General features: G+C 32.3%; 4 protein-coding genes across 5 annotated transcripts; 2 read left to right on the top strand and 2 right to left on the bottom strand.

Moving 5' to 3' along the window:
- Positions 1-1,208: 1,208 nt before the first annotated feature.
- On the top strand, positions 1,209-2,526 carry LOC107489975 (heavy metal-associated isoprenylated plant protein 21). Of its 2 annotated transcripts, none has more exons than XM_052261327.1 (3): positions 1,209-1,347; positions 1,514-1,589; positions 2,170-2,526. In XM_052261327.1, the coding sequence occupies exons 1-3, from the start codon at positions 1,276-1,278 to the stop codon at positions 2,451-2,453; spliced, it is 432 nt and encodes a 143-aa protein (XP_052117287.1). In that variant the 5' UTR covers positions 1,209-1,275; the 3' UTR covers positions 2,454-2,526. The 2 variants fall into 2 exon arrangements, with proteins under 2 accessions (XP_052117287.1, XP_015966233.1); XM_016110747.3 differs by having other exon boundaries at positions 2,158-2,526.
- Positions 2,527-8,348: 5,822 nt separating this feature from the next.
- LOC107489974 (actin-1) lies at positions 8,349-11,161 on the bottom strand. The gene is made up of 5 exons (XM_016110746.3): positions 10,993-11,161; positions 10,210-10,285; positions 9,644-10,037; positions 8,788-9,401; positions 8,349-8,690 (listed from the first exon to the last, which is right to left on the bottom strand). The coding sequence occupies exons 2-5, from the start codon at positions 10,267-10,269 to the stop codon at positions 8,625-8,627; spliced, it is 1,134 nt and encodes a 377-aa protein (XP_015966232.1). The 5' UTR covers positions 10,270-10,285; positions 10,993-11,161; the 3' UTR covers positions 8,349-8,624.
- A 2,675-nt stretch (positions 11,162-13,836) lies between these two features.
- On the bottom strand, positions 13,837-16,169 carry LOC107489973 (uncharacterized). Its single transcript, XM_016110743.3, has 4 exons — positions 15,933-16,169; positions 15,672-15,741; positions 15,443-15,538; positions 13,837-14,102 (listed from the first exon to the last, which is right to left on the bottom strand). Exons 1-4 carry the CDS (start codon positions 16,092-16,094, stop codon positions 14,032-14,034), a joined length of 399 nt encoding a protein of 132 aa, XP_015966229.1. The 5' UTR covers positions 16,095-16,169; the 3' UTR covers positions 13,837-14,031.
- A 5,169-nt stretch (positions 16,170-21,338) lies between these two features.
- Positions 21,339-24,570, top strand: LOC107489972 (pyruvate kinase, cytosolic isozyme). Its single transcript, XM_016110742.3, has 4 exons — positions 21,339-21,572; positions 21,670-21,937; positions 22,741-23,202; positions 23,482-24,570. Exons 2-4 carry the CDS (start codon positions 21,680-21,682, stop codon positions 24,292-24,294), a joined length of 1,533 nt encoding a protein of 510 aa, XP_015966228.1. The 5' UTR covers positions 21,339-21,572; positions 21,670-21,679; the 3' UTR covers positions 24,295-24,570.
- Positions 24,571-24,866: the final 296 nt, after the last annotated feature.

Raw genomic sequence — 24,866 nt, 5'->3', positions numbered from 1 at the left:
CTACTATTTTCATTGAAGGTGGGACGGTGATGGATCAATAACAATAATCAAAATCAATATTTATCCTTATTGTGGAAATTAAAGTAATTACATTATATTCATATCCATATCCACTCCATCAACAACTATTTGTGATTTTTTGCCGTTACGCCGCTCTGGTGTTTAATTTCTTCTTTCTTGATAGTATTTTAAATCATATCTCAAAATTTCATAATAGATAGCATTGAATATAGTTCTCAATTTCGGCCATGTAGAATAACTTACATTCATACTAGGTTGCTTTTTAAAAGAGGTTTTGCACACATATAATAATGAAGGAAAATAAAATGGAAATATCTGTAAAAGATTAAAGCAATTATTATTCTTATGATAATATTTTCATATAAAAATAATAATTAAGATATGAATATGTGCGAAATAATTTAGTTAAATTATCGAACCGTTTTTGATTAATTATGTGAAATCTTGGTTAATTATTATCACTTCAATAATTCAACTTTAATTACATTTGCCAATTAATCTACTTATCTTTATTTATGTTATAGCTTAAAAAATTAATATAATAAAAACATCGATAGAGAAAATAAAAGAATTCAATTTTAGCATACTATAAAAACTAATTTGTAATTTGTAGTGGAATGGTACGGTTGATTATTAGCGGAGAGTATTACATAATGATCTTATTATGTAACATAAATGATGAGAAATGAGATAGAGTTGATATACAAGTACTAGATTTGAAACAATTACTAGTATTTTTTAATTAAATTTTAAACACTTTTCTAAATGCTCATTGAATATATGCTCCAATTAATTGGATTCACCAAAATATTCTAATATATAAAAAAGAGAGTATATAGGATTAATTAATATATGTATACCTATTGAATTACTATAGAGAAGAAATTAAAGACACTCTCATTGAACAAAAATAATGAAAGACAAACACAAATCACTTTTAAAAAAATTTTGAAATACAGATTTAATTTCTACATATTAAAAAAATGAATGAATATGATATAAAGATAGGGCCAATTAAGAGTCTCATAATTCATTATATATTATATATTATATTATCTGGAAACACATACCTTAGAATATGCGCATAGGGACATATATGTCCCCATCAATAATTCAGGGTTTACAATAATATAATTTTATTATATTCATGAAACCCCTTTTTGCCTCCTATAAATATAAACACACCACTCTCCCCCTTCCTTATTATTATTGCTTTGCTTTTTCATTTGTGGAAGGAATTGAAAAGAAAGAAAAATGGGTGCACTTGATTACCTCTCTAACTTTTGCACTGTAACCACCACTAGGTCCAAGCACAAAGCAATGCAGGTATGCTACCAAAACTCATCAAATAATACACCCAATAAATAAAAATCTTTAATTTCCCTTTAGCTTTGCATTTTCTTCTTAATTTCCTTCACTTCTTTTTTTTCCCTAAAGCATGATGAGTTGTTATGATTTTTTTCTTATAATATATAACTATTATATGTTTCAGACAGTTGAGATCAAAGTGAAAATGGACTGTGATGGTTGTGAAAGAAGAGTCAGAAATGCAGTTACTTCAATGAAAGGTTCCCTTCTATGTTCTCTTCAAACTTGTTTGCATTGCATGACAAGAAGCCATGCAGATGCAGGAGCATTTATTGTATTATATACTTCTGATATCATCAAATATTCAACTTTTTTATTTTTCTTTTTACTAATCTATATATAACAGGTTAAAGTTAAAAATAACATGATTGTTTTTGAGATGATTACTTTTTATATAGTTCTATAACTTGGTTATAAAACTACATGTTAATATATTTATTATAATGACATTAACCTAACATGTTATACGATGGATTTTTTTTTTCTTTTTCATTTTCTACATCAAAATTTTAATATTGTTTTTTAATTTTTTCGTGACACCAAAAATTAATGTTATATCCTAATATTTTTAAATTAATATTAATTTTATTTGAATTCTTAAACACTTACTAAAATTATAAAAAAATAAAAAATAAAAACTATATGAATACCATCAAAATTATAAATTTAACCCATAATAGACTTGTATAGATTAGCAAATTTCTATAAATAATGATGTTTTAATGCATAATTAGTTATTATGATTAGCATATAATGAATAAATGGCAGGAGTAAAATCAGTGGAAGTGAACAGAGAAGAAAGCCATGTGGTAGTGAGTGGATATGTAGATCCAAACAAGGTGTTAAAGAGAGTGAGAAGCACCGGAAAAGTAAGAGCAAAGTTCTGGCCATATGTGGAGCAGCATCTTGTCTCTTATCCTTATGCCACCGGTGCCTATTCCAAAAGGGCTCCCTCTGGCTATGTCCGCAATGTTGATCAAGCTTTTCCTTCTTCCCATGATCCTCAAGACAAAGTTGCTGACTTTTTCAGCGATGAAAATGTCCATGCATGCTCTATCATGTAATCCTCATATATCTAATTAATATTAATAATATTGTTATAAGACAAAATTATATATTACACTGATTTCATCTTAATTTGTATGATGTTACTGTGCAACAACGCTGCTTAAATTGGCTTCATAGCATATAATGTTTACAAAAAGAGATACATTAGTGTTATATATTTTTTTAGAAATTAAAAAAAAAATAATTTTAATGTATTGACCGTAGTAAAATCATTCTCAATAATATTTATGCGATTTATTTTTGAAATAATAAATTTAAAAATTAGTTACTTCTCCTGATGTGATCGATAATGCATTATTGGTTATTAGTAAAAAAATATTCTTACACCGAATAATATATAAAAATTAAAGGTTTAATTATTATTCTGTTGATTTCTATAGTTTTATCAAATTTTTTATTAGACCTTCATATTTTTTTTTTAATTGAGTCTTTATACTATTTTTAATTTTATAATTAAGTAATTTTCATGTCAAAAATATTAAAATTAATATAATATTTCTCCTTAAAATATATATGGTTAAAAATTTAATAGATTTTTAGTTATAAATAAATCCGTAACGTAACCATAGTAAAGGAGGGTAAAAACAAATCATTATTAATGGCTAAACATGCCATATAAATAACTATAAGAATGCCTAAACTTATTGTTGCATCTCCAATTAGAATACCAACAGTATGCATGAGGAACCCTAAATAATGTTGTTGTATATGTGAACTCTTTAGACCACAACATTCAAAGTTTGAAATCATATTGATTTTTAGTTTATGCTACTTTGTTGTGTCAATTTCAAATGGTGTATGATGCATGTATGGAGAAGAGTCCATGCATGAATGTGTTCATGTCATTGAATGTGACTAGTTAGTGTCAAGTTTCAACCATGGTTTCACTTTTAAGAGAGAAACAAAAACTTTGATGTTCCATGCTAGCTAGCTGTATATACATGCTCAATAATTGTGCTTGTGTAGTTAATATATAAAACGCTGATGAGATAGCATTGTTATATATTTATGACCATCAATATAGAAATATAGGTACTACTACTTTAGTTTAGATTAAGTTTTAATTTTTTTTTCTCAAACATTTAGAATATCTTATCTTTTATTTTGTTTTTCAAATATTTTATTTCATTCTATTTTTATCTTTTTATCACAATTAACTTCTTCCTTTGTTATTATCTTTTTTATTTTTTTGTCACTCTCATTTGGAAGAAATTGTATTCTTAAAAGAAAAAAATATTTTTAATAAACTAAAATAGTATAAAATAAAACATTTAAAATAAAAATATAAAATTTTAAAAATTAAAGACAAAATTAAAATTTAACTTAAATATTAGAAACTAAAATAATAATTTATCATAAAATATAATACATAATTTACATTCACCATGAGAAACCCTAGTCACATGTATCGGTAGCTAGATATTAATTATTGTGTAAACTAATATAGTAAGAACTCAACACACAAAGTGAGCAGTACTAGTAACAAGACATAATTGACAAATAAGAATAAAAACAGCAACTTGTCCTATATTCATAGCTTAATTTATTGGAGCCAATAAGAAGAACCAACAATAAAAGTAACAAAGTAGTAAAATAGTATTCTTCATAAATCATAATTGCTCTATTTGTCTGTGTCTTTCAGAATATCAATCTCTCTAATAAGTAACCCTATGAAGAGGCTTTTCAGAGATCTATGTAGGAGATCCGTATAATTTTGTTTGTAATTTCATAAATCATATCACAATAACCTATACATAGAAGTCTATTATGCATGTAAAGACCAGTACAAATAAATCGCTTCATGTGACATGCAATGGACAATTATTGTACATAATTAAGTTGCTAACTTAGCTTTTCTATTTAATTTACATATAATATCATAAGGAAAAGCTAAATTACAAATAGAACATTAAGAAAGAAAGATATGTATATAATGACCTAAAAGTGTTTAAGCTAATTACAAAGACTTTATTGACACAATAAATTGGTTTAAAAATGAATTTTAATTTTTGGCAAAATGTAAAAAAAAAAAATTTGAATATCTAAGAACCATTTCCCAAATTAAATAGCTCCACCAATAAAACTAATTATTCAGAGGCCCCGCCAATTAGTTCTCCAAACAATGCAAGTTGAAGATAATTTTAGAACAAGCTTCCATAAATTTAGGCTTTATTTGATATTGGAATGACGTAGCTATCATCAGCCAACATCACACACATCCCTAGCTACAAATTTTGATATCACTTTTATTAATTATTTATTTATTTTGTTAACAAGAGGCAGGCTTAGTGTATTTTGAATCTGGTGTATAAATAATCATTTCATATCTTTTTGAAATAAACAACTATATTATCCTCTACCTTTTTATATACTCTTTGCACAATCAATAATCAACTAATCCGCCGCTATACATACATATAATAATTTCCAGTTAATTGGTTACTATACACTTAGTAAATATATTGGATAAAACTTAATTAGTCATTATTTACTCAAGAGTAAGAAAAATCCTAATTAATTTTGATATATTATGTATAAAATATTTTATATAATCATCTAATTAAAATTACTTTTTAATGATTATTCATATGATGAATATTAAAATTGAAATAATTATATTTTTAATGACATAACACAATAAATAATTTGTACATTAATGGTGTATAAAACTTTGAAGATAATAGATAATTAAATTAAATACATTTATTATATAACAATATTTAACTAGATATTTATGTAACAACTTTTTATTAACAGTAAACATGAATTAAATATAATTTCATATACAGGTGTTGCATTATTGCATAATTATAAAGATGGGACGCATGCTTGCTTTATTGATATAACAAATGCCAAAAGGTTGGGATATATGAATCACTATGATAAGGATCAGCGCCCCTTAGGGTTTAAAATGGACCAAATCAAAGGCTTATCATTACTATTATTGTAAAAAAAGAAGCTTCTCCTATAAAGGAGTTAAAGTGATTTTTTTTTAAGACCCTTGATACAAAGGTAACAATTTAAAGTTTTAAACTATACAACTTAGATTTCACTATTCATCTTTTAAGATCCTTATTAATTTTTTAATGTTAACTACATTGTCAACTCTATCTTCTTTCTGAATTATTAACAAGATGTGTTTATTTATGAAATTCACCGCCCAAAAGAAAAAAGAAAAGATAAATCATATGTAATACTTTCAGCTATGTGTGTGTATGGGAAGTGTCTAAATTTAGAATATACTCCTTTTTTCAGTTTAGAAGATTTAATTTAACTACTAAAAGAAAATAAGTTTTAAACAATTTAAACCAACAAAAACTTGATGGTATGTTTTATTTTCTTTTACAATACATGGTGAAAACTGAGAATATATCCAAGGAAAAACTTCAAATTAAACACAATAATAAAATATACCATCAGAATTCGGCTGTGAATTATTGAACCATAAACATGTTGTGTATAAAGGTGGGGCATACAGTGTTCTTTTTAACCAAAGAATTTATTTCAATTTAGTCATCACTTTCGGTTTGTTTCCATTTGCAATCTGAATAATTGATTAAACATTAAAAGTTACTAGGTCCCCACGAACGATACCTAGTGCCAACTTTGGCCCGTAATAATTTGTTATAAAAAAAAAAACTTACTTAAAAAACTGAGAATCCATGAAAAAGGGGAAAAAACTAGATACACATGAAAAGTTAAATACTTAATTAACACGTATCAAAATTATTAAGTAGCTCCGTCCTTTATATTACACCACAAATAAGATATTAATAGATTACGTATTAATGTCATTATTTAGATCGCTGAACAATTAACATGGCAAATACAGTAATGTGTTAGTACTTAGTAATCACCTAAACTTTTTCTAATATTGAAGCCTATAAATTAAGGTATATGAAAATGTGACATTTTAATTTAAATTTGACCAATTCAAAAACGATGCTTCACATATTATTTTTTTAATTAACTTAACAAAAGTATCCCATCTAAAATTCGTTAAACCATTTTATGCAAGTGTCTAAAAATTAAATGTTACATTGCAACCACTCTAGATTTTTCCCAAGCAGAAATTAATTGGGCCTGGCAATTATAGAGCTACCCTTCTGGATCATAATAATAATAATTTAAAATACCAATAGCATTATGGTACTAAACGGGCTTCATAAGAAACAAAAACAAAGAACTGTTTTTTGCATTTTGAAAAACAAAACTTGTGGGCAAATAAGCAACCCAAACAGCCCAAATCCACTATTTTCCCAGAATGCTTCATCCATGTGAACAAGAATTTGATTTCCTAATTTTCCCAAAACAATTTGTCTTCTCTGAAGAACAGAATAAGTGAATATAATCCATTATAAGTAGTAGTCATTAGTATATAAGATTCTTCAATGTAGCAATCCTATGCAACTAATTAACGAATTTGAAAATAAATGGAAAATGGGTGTTATGAGATTGAGAGCATCACCATTATGCATGCGGTCCCCAACACTTGTTGTTTTAATGGGGGCATTTCCATGGTTGCACATGCTATTCCATGCTCACCTATCTTTATCTATTCATATTAACATTTTAGGAACTACTCATTTGATGTTACCTATTCTTTTTTCTAAAAATATTTACATTAATGGCAATAAAGTTTGAAACCTAAAAGAGCCCATGTGTATTGGAGTACTGATCAATCAATTTTAAAATATGTGATACATAGTATCCACCCAAAAAAAAAAATTGAAAAGCTTGGTACGGAATAGATTTGAATCTCATAAGGAGATAAATTTGATTCTCACCTTGTCATACAAATCATTTTGATAGATGATTCGTAAGTACATAAAAGAAGTATATTCTAATTCTGGTAGAATGATCGGCGTTAAATTTATCTAAATCTTTTAATATAAAAAATAAAATCATACATAATTGTTTTATTTGGATATACATAGCTTTATTCTATTTTTTTCCGAGACTGGTGTTGTTCTAATTTCTTTTTCTTTGAATTAATGAAGCTAGAGAATCTACTTAACAGAATTCTATCATGTAGGTTCTCTGGCTTCATTATGAATGACGCAGTAATGTGCTTTTTTAAGGCCCTTTAATGTGTTGTTGTATCCTTCCAGAAACTTGAGAGGTGCTTGAAAATTGGAGGGCATAGATCTTTGTCAATCTCCTTTTTCTTTCTCTTTGTATTATTTGGTATTCAACCTTACTCCACTAGTAAGTAGCAACTGAGTAGGAGTGTAGTCTCAGTTACTCATATTTGCTTCTGTTAGTGTTCATAATGTGCTACGTGAAGCAATCGTGTAATAAAGACTTGGCGTAGCAAATAAGGATAATGGTTAGTTGGTATGACTAGCCCAAAAAAATTGGATGATCCTTTCTTGCATTCAATGTGGAGCATAGGCTTCCCCCTCAAGCTCTTAAAGGAAACTATTGAGTATATTGTATATGGCAGTAAATGAGTAATCAACCACTCAAACTTTATTTCAACATCTATGTTTTCATAGTAACTTGTCATTTAAAAAATAAATGTGCATGGAGGCTGTTTTAAGCAAATCAAAATTGAAACAGTTTGCCACTTCTTCTGGTCATTAAATCAGCTCATATTTCTCTGTATGTTATCTGAGTTAATATCTATATACTTTAATCTATTTTTATTTTTGGGTAGGATTAGTTTAATTCAAATTATTTGCCAGATTTACTTCCCTTGGAAACTAGGTATAAACATATACGGTCGGCAAGCATTTCATTTCCATTTTGAACTTTCTTAATTTGTGCATTGATCACAGAAGAAATGATATCAAACTTAGCACTAATAGCCATTAGCCATTAGCCATTAGCCAATCGCCTTTGCTTGCCAAGAGAGAAAAATACGAAACTCAAAAAGGAAGAGGATATAATTTAAGCATAAAGAGGGCACGCAAGCTTTAGTTCATTGGATACTGGATAGTCTCAGCTAACCTCATACGCATAATGAATGTCAAAAAAGAACTTATCAAATATATAACAGTACTTAAAAAGAATTGGACCATTTTGAAAATCAACTCCTCGCCTTCTCCAAATCCACTCCAGAGAATAACATGAACGGATAACAAAAGCTAGAATATAAAAAAGGGTTACAAAGCGGCACTTCTTCCTGAGGAACAAGACAGCAGTCTCTCTCTTCCTTCAACATCTTAGAAGCACTTTCTATGAACAATTGATGGTCCAGATTCATCATACTCAGCCTTTGCAATCCACATCTGCAATCAAAAGAAAAATTTTCACTTTTCAGCAATCATACACATCAATGGCATTTATCTCAAAGGGAAAAATGAAGAACCAAAGAACAGGACAAACCTGCTGGAAGGTGCTGAGGGATGCCAAGATGGAACCACCGATCCAGACACTGTATTTCCTCTCGGGTGGTGCTACCACCTTAATCTTCATGCTGCTGGGAGCTAATGCGGAGATTTCCTTGCTCATCCTGTCAGCTATGCCAGGGAACATGGTTGTACCACCAGAAAGGACAATGTTACCATACAAGTCCTTCCTTATGTCGACATCACACTTCATGATGGAGTTGTATGTTGTCTCATGAATACCCGCTGCTTCCATACCCACCATGGATGGTTGGAACAAGACCTCCGGACACCTGAAACGCTCAGCGCCAATGGTGATGACCTGTCCATCAGGCAACTCGTAGCTCTTCTCCACTGCGGAGCTGGTCTTGGCTGTCTCCAGCTCTTGCTCATAGTCGAGGGCAATGTAAGCCAGCTTTTCCTTCATATCCCTCACAATTTCACGCTCTGCTGAGGTGGTAAATGAGTAACCACGCTCAGTCAGAATCTTCATCAAGAAATCAGTCAGGTCACGACCGGCCAAATCTAGACGAAGGATAGCATGTGGGAGGGCATAACCCTCATAGATGGGGACTGTGTGGCTGACACCATCACCAGAATCCAACACAATACCTGCAAAAAGAAGGAAAAAAATCATTTATGGAGCAATGAATATATCCACAATAGAGGTGCACCTCTTGGTTGAGGAAGAAATTTATAGTTTTAAACAATTTTCTATGACCAAGTTTATCCCATGGTAGGTGCATGTTGTCATATCATTTTGTCACAATCTCAGCTCTGCAAATATGCTCAAAAAGTCAAAATACAACAACCCAACCCAAATCATAACCGAACAATTTTCAAGAATTGCTTACCAGTTGTACGACCACTAGCATACAGTGAAAGAACAGCCTGAATGGCAACATACATAGCAGGGGCATTAAAAGTCTCAAACATGATCTGGGTCATCTTTTCACGATTTGCCTTGGGGTTAAGAGGAGCCTCAGTCAACAGAACTGGATGCTCTTCGGGGGCCACACGAAGCTCGTTGTAGAAGGTATGATGCCAAATCTTCTCCATATCATCCCAATTGCTAACAATACCGTGCTCAATTGGATACTTGAGAGTCAAAATACCTCTCTTGGATTGAGCTTCATCACCAACATAAGCATCTTTTTGGCCCATGCCAACCATCACACCAGTGTGACGGGGACGACCAACAATACTGGGAAACACAGCACGTGGGGCATCATCTCCAGCAAACCCTGCCTGAAAACAGATACATTTGCAAATCCATTCTCTCATTCTTATCTCGGATTAACCATAGCAATGTTAATGCCCCCAAAAAAGAGTAACTTGAAAAACATTATGAAAAATAGATCCATCTTGTTTGGATTTCAAAATAAGCTAATCCAAACACACAATTTTATCTATATCCTACCTTAACCATTCCCGTTCCATTGTCACAAACAAGAGGTTGAATGTCCTCGGCTTCTGCCATCTTTTAATGATATATGCTGCATAAATAACCAACATTCATCAACACAAATGCACCATTTCTACAAACAAAGTTAGCATCTGGGAAAAGCTAATGCATGAGTGATCTATCAACCAATAATGCAGTTATCCTTCTTTTTCATTTGAATAAATTAAATTAAATTAAAATAATAAGAATGCATGAGTGATCGATCATCCAATTACACATTTCCCCTTTCGTATTTCACTGAATCATTTTTTTTTTTCAAAAAAAGAAACAAAATCAACATAGAAGACATCAATTACTCACTCCCGAATTAAGACAAATCAGATACAGTTATCGAGATATTGATTTCAAAAAATATCCACAAAATAATTAATAATATGTAAATCAGGTCCAATTTCAATTTTCATTCAGTTCTTCTAATGCATAGTCACATTATTCCAAACGCAGAGAATGCGATCCTCGATTTCGAGCTACAAATCAACCTAGAAAGATGACGCAATGCAATCTAACATGACAGATCTAGTCACATCCACAACAAATCTAAACAACTATGACCTAATTAACCAATCCAAATCCAAATCTGAAAACGTAGATTCACGCACATTGCACTAAAAATGCTAAACGAACAGATAAAAACACCGAATGCTGATTCACGAAAACGACAACGGTTTTTCCGATGGATTGAAATGAGAAAACGATGAGACATGAAATGAGATTCAGAGCAGAGAGATCGATGATTACCTTTTGGAAATGCGGAGGAGAAGAGAAGAGAGCGAGAGAGCGAACGTGAGAGAGAGAGAGAAAGAGAGAGTCTCTGAGTGAGCCTAAACACACAACACAATTGAATATAACAAGCTTCACAGTGAATCTGGACCGTTGGATTTCATCTTGTCATTTTTTCCCTTTATTTAAATTTAGTGAGAAATTTTGAGAAATTAACGGAGGAACAACACAATACAACTCTTTTCTCCCTATTTTTTTATTCTTATTTTTAATATAATTTAGTTTTCATTTGCTCCCTAACTAATATGCTCCAATTCTAAAAGAGAAGAGAAATTAACGGTGCTTCCAATATTAAATAATGGATAACGTTAATTTCAGTTTTCAGATAGTAATTTTGTTATTTTCCTTTTTTACAAAATCCAAATGCAACTCGCTTTCACTAAAATGATACCCATCCCCAAGCTATTCTTACTCTCCAATGTCCAAAAAAGAAAGGACATAAAAAAGATATATGAAAGCATCTCAACTTGTAGGCTGTTTTTTTTATATGGAAATTAATATTTTATTACTTTCGGTTATAAAAAAATGGTGTGTTTTAATTTAATATGAAAGTAATTACAAATTAGGAGTCAGATTTGTATTTTAAAAAAATTTACAAAATTAAAATTCACACATTTGATTTTATGTTACTTTACAAATCGAATGAATAAGTTTTGTATTTTAAAAATTAAAAAAAAAATAAACTTTACAAATTAGAGGATTAAATTTGTGATCTCTATATGAAAAAAAAAACACATCAAATTTTATATATTATTAAAAAATACTACTATAAACTCAATATCAAAATTAAAAACTCCACATTCTATCTTCTTTTTTTAGCAACAAAAATAATATATATTTAATTTTTTATGGTATTTTTTAATCTTCTAGGTTAAAAATTAATCTATTGCAAGTCTGAATTTTATTTAAGAGTTTGTCGATGACTAATAAATTGTTATATATATGATGAGATTCGAATTTCGAATACTTATTTAAGCAAGTAAACTAGCTAACTATTTGACAGTAATTTTAATTTATAATTTTTTTGAAGTTTTTTTTTTGGTAGAATTTTTTCCTCTAATTATGGAGTGGGGAGCACCAAAGATTCTAGAGACATGGTGACTTTAGCCTTTTGGGATATGCAAAAACCTTAGCTTTTTTGTGTATTGATTCAGCTTTTAATTTAATATCATGCAACTTTACAATAAAAATGTGTTAGCTACAGGACCCCACATTGAGCAACCACAATAGTTGTATACCACTCTGTCAAAAGGGCATTGTAATGTGAGATTTAAAGAGTTGCCAGCCAAGGATTGAAAGAGAGAGGAAGCTAAATTATGTGACCCATTTGAGTTTTGAGACTAGTTGATCTTACAATGGCAGGCTTTAGGTACAATTACAATGTGAGTAACCATGATTTTTATTGGAGATTATGATATGCCACACTCCAAAAGTGCTCTCAAGTTTTAGCTTCTAAAACTAAAAAGTGAACCAAACTTTGGCATGTGCCACTGGAAAGTGTGATTAATAAAATGGTCCAAGTTTATACATGCTCTCACATGATAAAATTACATCATTTAAATGAGTGGGAGATAAAATCATAAGTCAATACATCACCATAAATCTAAGCTTCTTATGGTCCGTTGCTCAATAGAAGTTGACTAAAGCCAATGTACACAATCGTTTTCTTCAGAGTAAATGTTTTGCACCACCTTGTGGTTGTGGAATACTTGATGTTATTAGCCACAAAATTTGATGTTTAGAAAAGGTCCTTACCATTTATGACAGTAAAACCAAAAACCTAAATATTCTCGTTTTATTTCAATTGCTTAAAAAGCTGAAATGTTAAGGGTGTTGAGAATACAGATATCTGTCCACCAATGCATATTCTCCACCAGATTTTCATGGGATTAATTTCATTCATGTAACTACTACCTTGTTTTCCTCAAGCACATGATTTCCATTTTTTTTGCCCCTATTTTTTTCTACAGATCAACATTCTTCCACAAATAACTCTTGTCCTCCAAAGGAGTATTATTATGTACGAAAAATATATGTTGGATTTCAACTTTCACGTGATACAAGAAAATAAATTGATGTTAGCATTTTTTGGTCAACGTATTGATTATGGGAATTTTTGGTCAACGTATTGGTGTTGGGTTTCTCATGTGAAAGCGAGACAAACCCAACAAATATTCAGGCCCGTAATTCACTCTAAAGGGCCCTTATGCAATTAAAACTGGCATCTACGTTATATAAATCCTATTCCCAAATCAAAGAAAACCCCCCTATTCATTGAATTCCCAAAAAAAAAGGTCACTTTATTTTTTTTTCTTCTAATGAAAATAGGATTTGCTAAGGAATTTTTAAAAAATTAACCAACAAAATAAAGAATGAGTAAAATTTAAAAGTTTAAATTATTATTAGATAGAGTCAAAAATAAAAAATACATATGCTAATTATTGACTTAAAAAGTTTGATTTCTAATATTTTCACATGTAAAATATAAATTATAAAGTAGACACGATTGAATTATTGCAAGGTTAGGAATATTTAATTTTCAACAACTAATTAAAAGAATTGAATTTAATTGATTTAATTTTAGTATGACACAAGTATTATGGTTCAAATATTTAAATTTGGCATTCTCTCATTCATTTATAAAATACATTTATGCAAGGGTGCAGTATAATGTACGAGGTAGAAATTTTGAAGGAAAAAGTAATCCATGAAATTTGATACTTGTATAACTCTTCTTTCAAGAAACTCTTTCTAATAGGTTTAGCCAGATCGATTCTTCTGACTTCCATTGGTCAATCCAGGTGAAAATATATGAATATATATAGACCATATCAAAATTCAAGGATTAAAACATTTTACATCATTCTCCTTTGCCTCTTCTTGCACTAAACTACCATGGAGAAAAAAGAAGGAAAGAAAAAGATGAAAGGGAGAAAACAAAGGATAGAGAGAAAAAACAAGAGTAAGAAAAAAAATAATATAAAATATTTTTCATGTCTATTCCACCATAGCATCAGCCGAAGTCTCAGCAGCAGCAGCAGACACATTAGATTTTCTTTTGTTCTTCCCTGCATGAAAGGCACCAGAGACATCAATTAAACATCACAAAGCAGACAATATGAAAAGACAAATTTGGTCAACAATTTGACAATTTTGTTTCTAGAATGTTTAAATACAACTGAACTACTATTCGCTAATTCCTACTCATAAATTCTCAATTTGCCAAACTTCCCAGACCCCAGCACACTTAATTTAACATAGTCCAACAAAGTAATCACCAACTATTCTACATAGTTTGCAGCGAGATACTACCATGTGGTCAGGATAGAACACGTCACTTTGCTTATGCAGTTATGCAAGTGATTGATGAAAAATATTCATGATACTCACAACCACAACTCAAACGCATAACAAGTACATAGTTATCAAAATTCAAAACAGGTGCATTTTTTTGTTATTTCAACCTCACATATGATCAGGTATGCCTAGGGTATGCATTAGAATGAGCCAGCATGGGTCAGCTACCAGCTGCAAGGGAGGGGAAATTTACTCATGAGAGGAGGAGCTATCCTCCGTCAAGGAATGAGGGTAAAATTGGCATAAAAGAAACTTGTGAAGTCACCAAGTACCATAAGGCTTTTTTTGCCACGATAAATACATTCAGCAAAATGAGAGTTAGATTCAAACAAATAGTGAATCGCATATGGGCTTCACCATTTTACTTTCACCCTTGATTTCAAACTCCTTTCACACCATGTACAAGAAGATCAAGAAGGATTGATCTCTGTTGAATTAAGTATTTATCACTAGGTAAAAGCTATATTTGTTTGTAAAGGTACAACTTCTTCCTATACATATAATTCGTACATTCTATCAAGCATCAAGGGGATGCATCAATATACCTATTGTGGGCACCTTATATCAACAATTTCAAGGGAGATAGATACTAAAAAAAAATGAACAATCTTGGTCCAAAAAAGAAATTGGTCCATATGCATGCATATCTTTGTCCTCTATCATGGAAGTATGACAAGCATTATAAAGGTGTGATGAAACCATGACACATTCATTGAGAAGACCTTTGAAGTTGGGACTAGTATTCTTGAGGTTTAGAATTTTGAGTTGATGAGCTGTGTAGTTATTCCTTTCATTGATAACTAGATGGGAATGATCAAGTTGAGATCAATCATGTTAGTATAAAACTTTAATTGTTTCTTGCTTGGTGTATGCATACAACACTCCAGCCTCTATCAAAACCTAAGAATGTTCACTTTGAGTTTTATGGAACTTGGAGCTTGTATGTTGTCACTATGTTATGCTTATGCACTAAATTTTATATATTACAGCCATTTGCATTCGGACTTTCGCAACATTTACATACGAAATATCAATAAGCATGAAAGCTAACCTTTGCCTTTGTGCTTCTTCAGTTGCTTAAGTTTCAAGCTCTTCTTCAAGTGAAATTTTCCTGAAGATTTACTACTACTATCTTTGGCCTCCCCAGCTGGAAGGAAAATCAAACACAACATTTATTTACTCTGCTAGCCAAAGTTATGCAATCAAAACAATGATCCAGTTAAAAATACACGTCCAAAACGAGAAAAAAAAAACATTAATTTGAAGCCAAAAATCGATACCTGCTTCGGCAACTGCCATTTGCACATCTTCCATGCTCACCAAGCCTTTCTCCAAGGCTTCCTTTTGCTCCTGAAGTTAATTCCAATGAACACATAAATCAATAATAATACAGTGATTACTCAACTTCAGATATTAGAACAAACTACAAACAGAGTTTGTAACTGCTTAACTAACAATTATACAACAGAATAACTGACTAACTAACTCAGAATAACTAAATTCCGATGAGAGAGAGAGAACAGAGTAGAGAGTGCATATACTCGGCGCCATTGTTTGAAGAGCTTGCGCTTGCGCTTGCCGGAGAGGGAGGAGGGTTGGTCCTTGACCTTGAGCTTTCCGGTGACAGGGTCTCCGTGAATCTTCCTCTTCCTCTCGGCGATCGAGGCTCTCCTCTGCTTCTGCACCACATTGAACTTCGCCATCCTCTTCGATTCTTTCTCTTTCGCGACCCAAACCCTAATTCCCTGCTCCGCTCTCTTTCCACTCCATTTAACTATTTCCAATATTATAATAAATAATTTTATCATTTATTTATTATTGGATTTATCCCTCCACATTTTTTTAAATAAGATTGTCTTTATTTTTGTGGAAAATAAACACAAAATGCCACTAATAATTAGCTAGTTTTAAGTGAATTTAGTAAGTAATCATACCAAGAATGAAAGTACTAACGAGAAACAATTAAGACTTGATGGAAATATGAAAATATAATTTAATACTTCTAGCGTTCTAATTTTTTTTTTAAGTTAAGAATAAGATTTAAATTGACAATTTTTAAATAAGTATAAAAAGATATGTCATTTGAATTATAATTTATATTTCTTAGATAAATATAAAAAAATTATGTTATTTAAACTATAATTCGTTAGTTATTATATTTTTTATCAATTAATCGTCTCTTATGCACTTAATAGTACATTAAAATATAATGAGTATTCTTGTGTATGACTATTAGTATAAATGATTAGATTCATTGAGTATTTTCATCAAATATATTTGCTTTGCAAGACTAATATATATGTTTCCATCCAATTAACCAGTCTTCAACACACCTAAACTAATTGAGTGTATAGTTGAACAAGTTTTATCCAAATAAAAAATCAATAGATGTCTATATCCAACTTCAATTATGGCCAAGCGTTACATAAATGAATTATCACAACCCGGACACATTATCAACTACTAAAAATATTTGTAAGCGTGTAAAATTTCGCTTTTTATTTTTAATACAGAAGAGAATTTAGTGTGTTACAATGTTATGAAAAACACAGATATTTTATTTGTATGTAGTGTTAGAAGAACACAATTTAAATCGAAAAAGTTAAAAATAGAAATTTAAACAGTCCGATTAGAGCAATTCAGACTGTCCGATTGTGATTGTGCAGCCACGTAGCGTGCGCTCGTTGTTCTCCAAAATGGTATTCCTTATACCAACATGCTTTTTAATTATGTAAGTTTAGTTTTAAATTTTTTTAAATTTCAGATTTATTATTATTGTTAAAAATTAAGAATATATATTTAAATGAAGTAAATATTATATTTTATAGAGTTAATATTATTTTTGTTAGAAAGTGAATTTAGGAACATATAGGTTAAGATTGTGATTATAGTTAGAACTTAGGTATTTATTATTGAGTCTATATATATGAGATGTATATATACAGTTGTAGTTGATTAGTGAATTTTTTAATTAATAATAATATTTAAATTGATGTAATATCATATATTAGTAAAAATAATATATGTTTAAGAATTTTTTATAATAATTTTAGAAATTATAATTAATTATTAAGTTTAAGTTGAATAAGTTTTGAAAATGGTTTGGAGAATTTGGAGTAAATTAGGCAGAATTTTTTGTAATAAATTTTTGTTTGTTGTTAAATTTTTAATTGAAATAAATATGTTAGTGTAGCTGAGGGCATTGTTATTAAAAACGGATTGAACTGGACCGACCGATTCGATTAAAAAATCGATGAATTGGATTCAAAATCGGTCTGATCCGATTATGTGACCGCATAAATCAATAAATTGGTTAAATTTGGAGTGAGCCGGTCAAACTCGGTAAGACCGGTTCGAACGAACCGTCTGAGTTTTAAAATTTTTCAAAATGTGGAAGATGGGGTTCAAGTCCCCTTCTTTAAGGAGAAAAATGATACTGTCTGTTAATATTATTTTTCAATAGATATTTTTTTGTTTGAATGGGATTTAGTAAAATTATATATCATAGCTTTGCGATTTGAATTATTATGTCTTGTTTAGTTAATTGTGAAAATTATTTAAATTATATATCATAGATAGTTATTATCTTTTAGTAGTAAATTAGTCATTGTTAATGATTTGACTAATAATCTGATATGTTTTTGTAGAGTTTACGGTATCTGACATGTGATCACCCATTCTCTCCGAATCGGTACAATGATAGGGTTGATGAGCATTTACAGTTTACTGGTTTCTTGCATGTTTTCCAAATTGGAGTAGTTCAATGTCAAAAAGCACTGGTAAATGCACTAGTCGAAAGGTGGCATCCAGACACACATACCTTTCATCTTCCTGTTGGTAAATGTGCTGTGACACTGGAAGATGTTGTTGTTATCCTTGATCTTCTAACAGACGGTCTTCCAGTCACAGGGATGACTATGAGTAGTTTTGAAGCCTTAGAGACGGAATGTTTGCAGCAATTTGGGGTTACACCAAGGAAGTCACACTGTAGAGCAAGCTGCATAAGACTAATCTGGCTTCAAGATCTAAAAGAAAAATTACAGTTGGTTGACGAAACCAGCATACAGAGGTACGTGAAGTGCCACATTATGTTATTATTTGGTACAATCTTGTTTGGTGACAAGTCTGGGGCATCTGTGCACTGGAAGTTCTTGCCTTTGCTTCGTGATTTGGTAGTATCGGACAGTACAGTTGGGCATCTGCATGCCTGGCACACCTGTACAGGTCATTATGCAGGGCATCTCGTTTCGACTGCAAGAAAATTGATGGTCCACTAACACTTCTGCTAACCTGGGCTTGGATCCGTCTCCCATATCTAGCTCCGGTTCTTCGGGAACCCCGCAGTTTTTCGCTTGCAAACAGGTAACATTATCTTACAATTACATCCTATATTCATATGTAGAAAGGAATTGCGTTAATGAATTAAGTCATATTAGGTAGCGTAACTGGGAGCGTGGAGACCGACGCTTTAGGTATCTTACACTTGAGCATTTTAGGAAAGCCTTGGATGATCTCCAGGAAGGCCATGTGTGTAGTTATTAAAGAAGTATTTGATTCGGATTTAGTGTTAATGTTAACTGGTTTGTAATAATCTGTTTCCTTTATTTTCCGCAGTTTGTGTGACTTGCTTATGCTGTTGATCGCATTGATCCGGATATAATTCCTGCAGATATCTACATGTACTCGGTTGTGTGGAGCGCTACAGTGTCGTTAGTGTCTTTTGAAATCATTGAGTGGCATGCAACCGATAGATTTAGGAGACAGTTTGGTTTCATTCAGGGAGTTCCTCATCAGGAACGGAATCTTGACAAGGCACACGGAATGGTCCTGACTGGTCTTAAGAATCTTGAATGAGTCATAGCCACAACTTATTCGTTTTGGGTGGTGCAGTGGACAAACAGGTATAACCACATTCTTACTGAGCTTCCCATGCCTCCACAGCATCCCTTGGATATTTACATGTATTGGTACCATGCAAGATATGGCAACCACTTGAACCTGTCGGATCGTGTGGGTCAAGAGAATGATGAGGGTAATCAAGTCATGGATGATGACAATGAAGAACAGGTGCCACAGTCACCTCCACCTCCACTTCCACCTCCACCTACACAAGAACGACCGCAATTTTCAAACCCATATGTACCTAAAACACAGTTTACCACATCATATCCAATACAGCAGTGGTATTGGGATACTCCACAGCTTGACTCAGGAGATGGAACATCTTTTAGCCAGTTACTTGGATTCGCTGTAAAAGTAAGCCAATTACAGTATGGCCATCAGCCTAATATCATGGCTGGTAGGTATTCTTTGGACGCAATGCATCCAATCACAGTATTTTAGCCGTAGCATAAATATTTAATAAGTGCAATTAAAAGTAAACCAATCCACAATATATCAATCTTAGTATAATTAATAAACACTAATTAAAAGCATAAACACATAAATAAATACTAGATAGTAAACACTAATTATTATTTAACTTCATCATTAACTAACTACAAATAATGGTATTAACTAAACAAACACACAAACAAATGCTAATTGCGTATATCATCACATGTCACGTAACTATTTGTTCACATCGATCAATATAAATTATTATAAAATTCTAATTCTTCGTGTATACCTATAGGCAATTACGTACCTGCATTCATATACTCCATAAATTCCGGAGCATACATGGCTTTCAAGTCCAAAACTCGCATGAAAGACGGCTCCTCAAACGGATGTGCATTTGCGAGTGCATTTGCCACGTCAACTACATTTGGTGCTACAGTGCCTTCACCTTGGTCTTTGTCTCCATCAGGACCAACAACTTCGTAATTGGTTTCAAACTCTTCTTCACTGTCACTGTTGTAATCTTCCCGTTCAATATTTCGATCGACTTCAGACGGTTCGAATTCAACATACACCTCAATGAACGATATCTGACCGCGACTTTCAATGTACATTGAAAACATCTCTTGCATGCTCACTTCATCTGTTACACATTTCGTCTGAAATTGAACGAATTCACCAAATATAGGTATGAGATACCTGTATAAAATACATGATATTCTTCTAGACAATCCAGATTCTATCTTCTCACAAATCACATTTTTTAGTTCCTCGAATCAGATTGTGAATGGAATAACAATATCTAACAGATTTTCACAAATAAATTTCACTCCTTCAACTATTTCTAACAAAATCTGACCGAAATAATATACTTTCAATAAGACTCTATCATCTATTTTTCTCACTCATATGAATAAACTTCAAACTCTCATTATTTTCCTTCGTTTGAAAGAAGAGAGAAAGATAGACAGAGTTTCTGAAGAAAGAAGACGATGAACTGAAGAAGAAACACTCTTATCAGTACAATACGAACTACCCACACTTATATAATCGTTAAAAAACATATTAGTGATCATGGCATCATGGTTTTGGTTAATAATAAACTAGTTACGGTCGACATATAGAATGTGAGTAACGAACAGTATTGCAACTTACAAGGGCAGAAACCGTGAGGCGCACACCGAAGGCGACGTGGAACATCTAGATTCCACAGTCCAAATCAGTGGGGTTCCTTAGTCTCCAGCCCACAGTCTTGGGCTTTTCTCCTTTGCCTTCTTTTTCAAAATCAAAATAAAGCTCATGCCATACCAATACTACCGCCACATCATGTAACCATGACACAAAAATATATATACAAATTTATTAACAGCAACTTTGGACTGTTAATGTTTTCCTAACAGTTCATTAACATACTAAAATTTTTATATTTTATTAATTTTTGCATACATACACATATAAAATAGAATAATTTATCAAAGGAATATCCGTTTATGAAAAACAGCATCCGCAAACTTTTCCTTGAAAATGAAGATTAAGAAAAAAAAGAATATTCCGAAATGGAGGAATGACCGGTGACTGAGGTGACTTTCAGCTTGAACCAAACAAACGCCCACAAAATCACAAAAAAACCACCCCTAACTCTTAAGTCTTAACTCACAGTTTCACTTTATTTCTCTCTATTTTTTAACTATAAGCAATGCCCCCAATCACAAAACACAACAACATCACCATCATAACATAGCAAGCAAATACAAATATCAATCCCTTCCTAATTCCTCTAAGTCTCTAACCCTTCCCAGATTCACAGACACACACACACTTTGCATTTTCACAAACATAAGGTATGCACTTTTATTTCTATTGGAATATTCATGTTCACTATTCTTACTTACATACTATTTTATTTTTATTTTTATTTTTTATTTTGTGTGAGTTTAGGAGTGAGGAGATGTCAAACATAGACATAGAAGGGATCTTGAAGCAGTTGCCACACGATGGCCGAGTTCCGAAGACGAAGATCGTGTGCACGCTTGGACCCGCTTCCAGATCCGTCGAGATGCTCGAGAAGCTTCTAAGGGCTGGCATGAACGTTGCCAGGTTCAATTTCTCCCATGGCACCCACGACTACCATCAGCAGACTCTGGATACTCTCAGGATTGCCATGCACAACACTGGTATCCTCTGTGCCGTCATGCTTGACACCAAGGTCTACTTTTCTTTCCTTTTTTTTTTCATTTAGTTATGATGATTGATATGCTTGTTAAGTTTGTTTTTTAATTTTGTTTGGTTATACTTGTTCCATGGGTGTTGTTACTTGTTAATATGTTAATAATTTGATGTTTTGGTTGCTTGATCTGATTAGACTGGGTTGCTAGCTGAGTGATTCTGATGCTTCAACTGAAATGTATACCAACTTGCTTTATGGGTAGCTCAGTTTGTAATTGACATGATTAAGTCAAATGTGGAGTGGGAATGTGGGATATACATAAAAGCAGTTACTATTACTGTTTTTCTATAGTGCATTCTCCCTTCTGGATTTTCGGGAAGTTAAGCAGTTTATGTGAGGGCAGTGAAATGGTTCTGTTGATGGAATTTTATTTCACTTTTGAGTTGATTGCTGAAGTAAACATGCATTTCGTGTTGTTGATTCCTTATGTTTGTGCTCGGCTTAACCTCGAAGGAATGCCATTTTAGTCAAGATATTGCAATTCCTTTTTAGTTTCCTTTTTAGTTCATGAAAGAGGATTGCGTCGCCGCAATCAGGGATACTACCAAGGATAAGCATATCTATATCCATTTCTCATGTTTACCCCCTCTAAATTCTTATTTGGCTCTGCAGTCTATTACATTTTGGGGGTTTTGAATTATTAGAACAGCTTAGACCACTATCTGTTTTAATGCTAATGGTTTTGTTTTAGGTAAAAAATATATGAAGTACTAGTGTGTTTTCTTGTAGCAATAAATTATTAACTGTTCCATGTACATCTGCCTTCTGCTGGATTTTTATAGGGCCCTGAGATTCGAACTGGTTTTCTAAAAGATGGAAAACCTATTCAACTTAAGGAAGGACAAGAAATCACCATTACTACTGATTATACTATTAAGGGTGATCCAGAGATGATATCAATGAGTTACAAGAAGCTGCCTATTGATTTGAAGCCCGGAAATGTCATATTGTGTTCCGATGGAACAATCACCCTCACTGTCTTATCCTGTGATCCGGGTGCTGGTACTGTTAAGTGCCGTTGTGAAAACACTGCCATGCTGGGTGAGAGGAAAAATGTTAATCTTCCTGGTGTTGTGGTGGATCTTCCCACTCTTACTGAGAAGGATAAGGAAGACATTCTTCAATGGGGTGTCCCTAACAAGATTGACATGATTGCTCTATCATTTGTTCGTAAGGGTTCAGATCTTGTGAATGTCCGGAAGGTTCTTGGACAACATGCAAAGCATATTATGTTGATGTCAAAGGTACTTTGTTGTGTTCTTATACAACTTCTGTCGTACTAACCTTATGCTAGACAGGTCTTATATTTACATGTGAGCCATTTCTGCTTAATATATGGTTTCTTTGGTTGATTTCATCTCACATTCATCTTCGTTATAAAAAAAGTTGCATGCTGGTTTGTGTTTTGCATTTTTTGAAGAAATACTCGTGAGTTTGCTTTTCTTCCATATGCTAACGTTGCTGTTCTTTTAATTGCCAAATCGTGACTGAGTTTTTAAATCATGTTGTGGAATATTCCTAAGGTTGAGAATCAGGAGGGAGTCATGAATTTTGATGATATTCTGCGTGAGACCGATGCATTCATGGTTGCTCGTGGTGACCTTGGAATGGAGATCCCAGTAGAAAAGATTTTCCTGGCGCAGAAAATGATGATATACAAGTGTAATCATGCTGGAAAACCTGTTGTCACTGCTACCCAGATGCTTGAATCAATGATCAAGTCTCCCCGGCCAACCCGAGCTGAAGCAACTGATGTTGCCAATGCCGTTCTTGATGGCACAGATTGTGTCATGCTTAGTGGTGAGAGTGCAGCCGGGGCTTACCCTGAGCTCGCTGTGAAAATCATGGCCCGGATCTGTATTGAGGCAGAATCATCACTAGATTACAATGCAATCTTCAAGGAGATGATAAGGGCTACTCCTCTACCGATGAGTCCATTGGAAAGTCTTGCATCATCCGCAGTCCGCACGGCGAACAAGGCCAAAGCCAAACTCATCGTTGTGCTGACACGTGGTGGCACTACAGCCAAGTTGGTCGCCAAGTATAGGCCGGCTGTTCCAATATTGTCAGTGGTGGTTCCGGTTTTGACAACTGACTCATTCGACTGGAGCATCAGTGACGAGACACCAGCAAGGCACAGCTTAATATACAGAGGCTTGATTCCTGTATTGGCTGAGGGATCTGCAAAAGCCACTGATGCAGAATCTACAGAAGTGATTCTTGAAGCTGCTCTTAAGTCTGCAACTCAAAAAGGGCTTTGCAAGCCTGGTGATGCAGTTGTTGCACTACATCGCATTGGAGTTGCCTCTGTTATTAAGATCTGCATAGTTAAATGATTCAATCCAAGATATGATGCTGAAATGTGTTATTTGCCCTGAGAGGCACCAACTCATGAAGGGTTATGTTTTGGCTTTTATTTATTATTAAAACTTTTGTGGTGTCTGTTCTTCCATAAGATGAAGGATTTAACCTATTAGCTTTAGAAAAGCAGGTTTTTGTATTCTCTGTTGATAAGAGGAATACCTATAAATTTCGGATTGGTATGAAAATAAACAAACATGTATTATTATCCTTGCATTTTGAGATATGATAACTTGTGTTATCCTATTGAATGTAGTGGAGTAGTGGAGTACTTTGATTTTGATATTACATTATTATGAATATTAAGAATTTAATTTTGATGTACCAAAGGATTATTTATACAAGTTAGTCTAAGTCTAAGTTAAGACTCATTAGTTGAAGTACTGCATCAAATTGTTCTCTAATGAATAAATTAATTAATAACAAAAGAAATTGACAAATTTCTAAAATATTAGATAATTATTTTTTTAATAAAATAAGGTAAATTAGTTCATAATATATATAAAAATATATTATAATTAAAATATTAAATTGTCTGAGATTTTAA

The sequence above is a fragment of the Arachis duranensis genome, chromosome 5 (assembly GCF_000817695.3).
Source record: "Arachis duranensis cultivar V14167 chromosome 5, aradu.V14167.gnm2.J7QH, whole genome shotgun sequence".
Taxonomy (NCBI): Eukaryota; Viridiplantae; Streptophyta; class Magnoliopsida; order Fabales; family Fabaceae; genus Arachis; species Arachis duranensis.
Note: the sequence above shows the minus strand (reverse complement) of the source record. Positions and strands in the feature narration are given on the sequence as shown.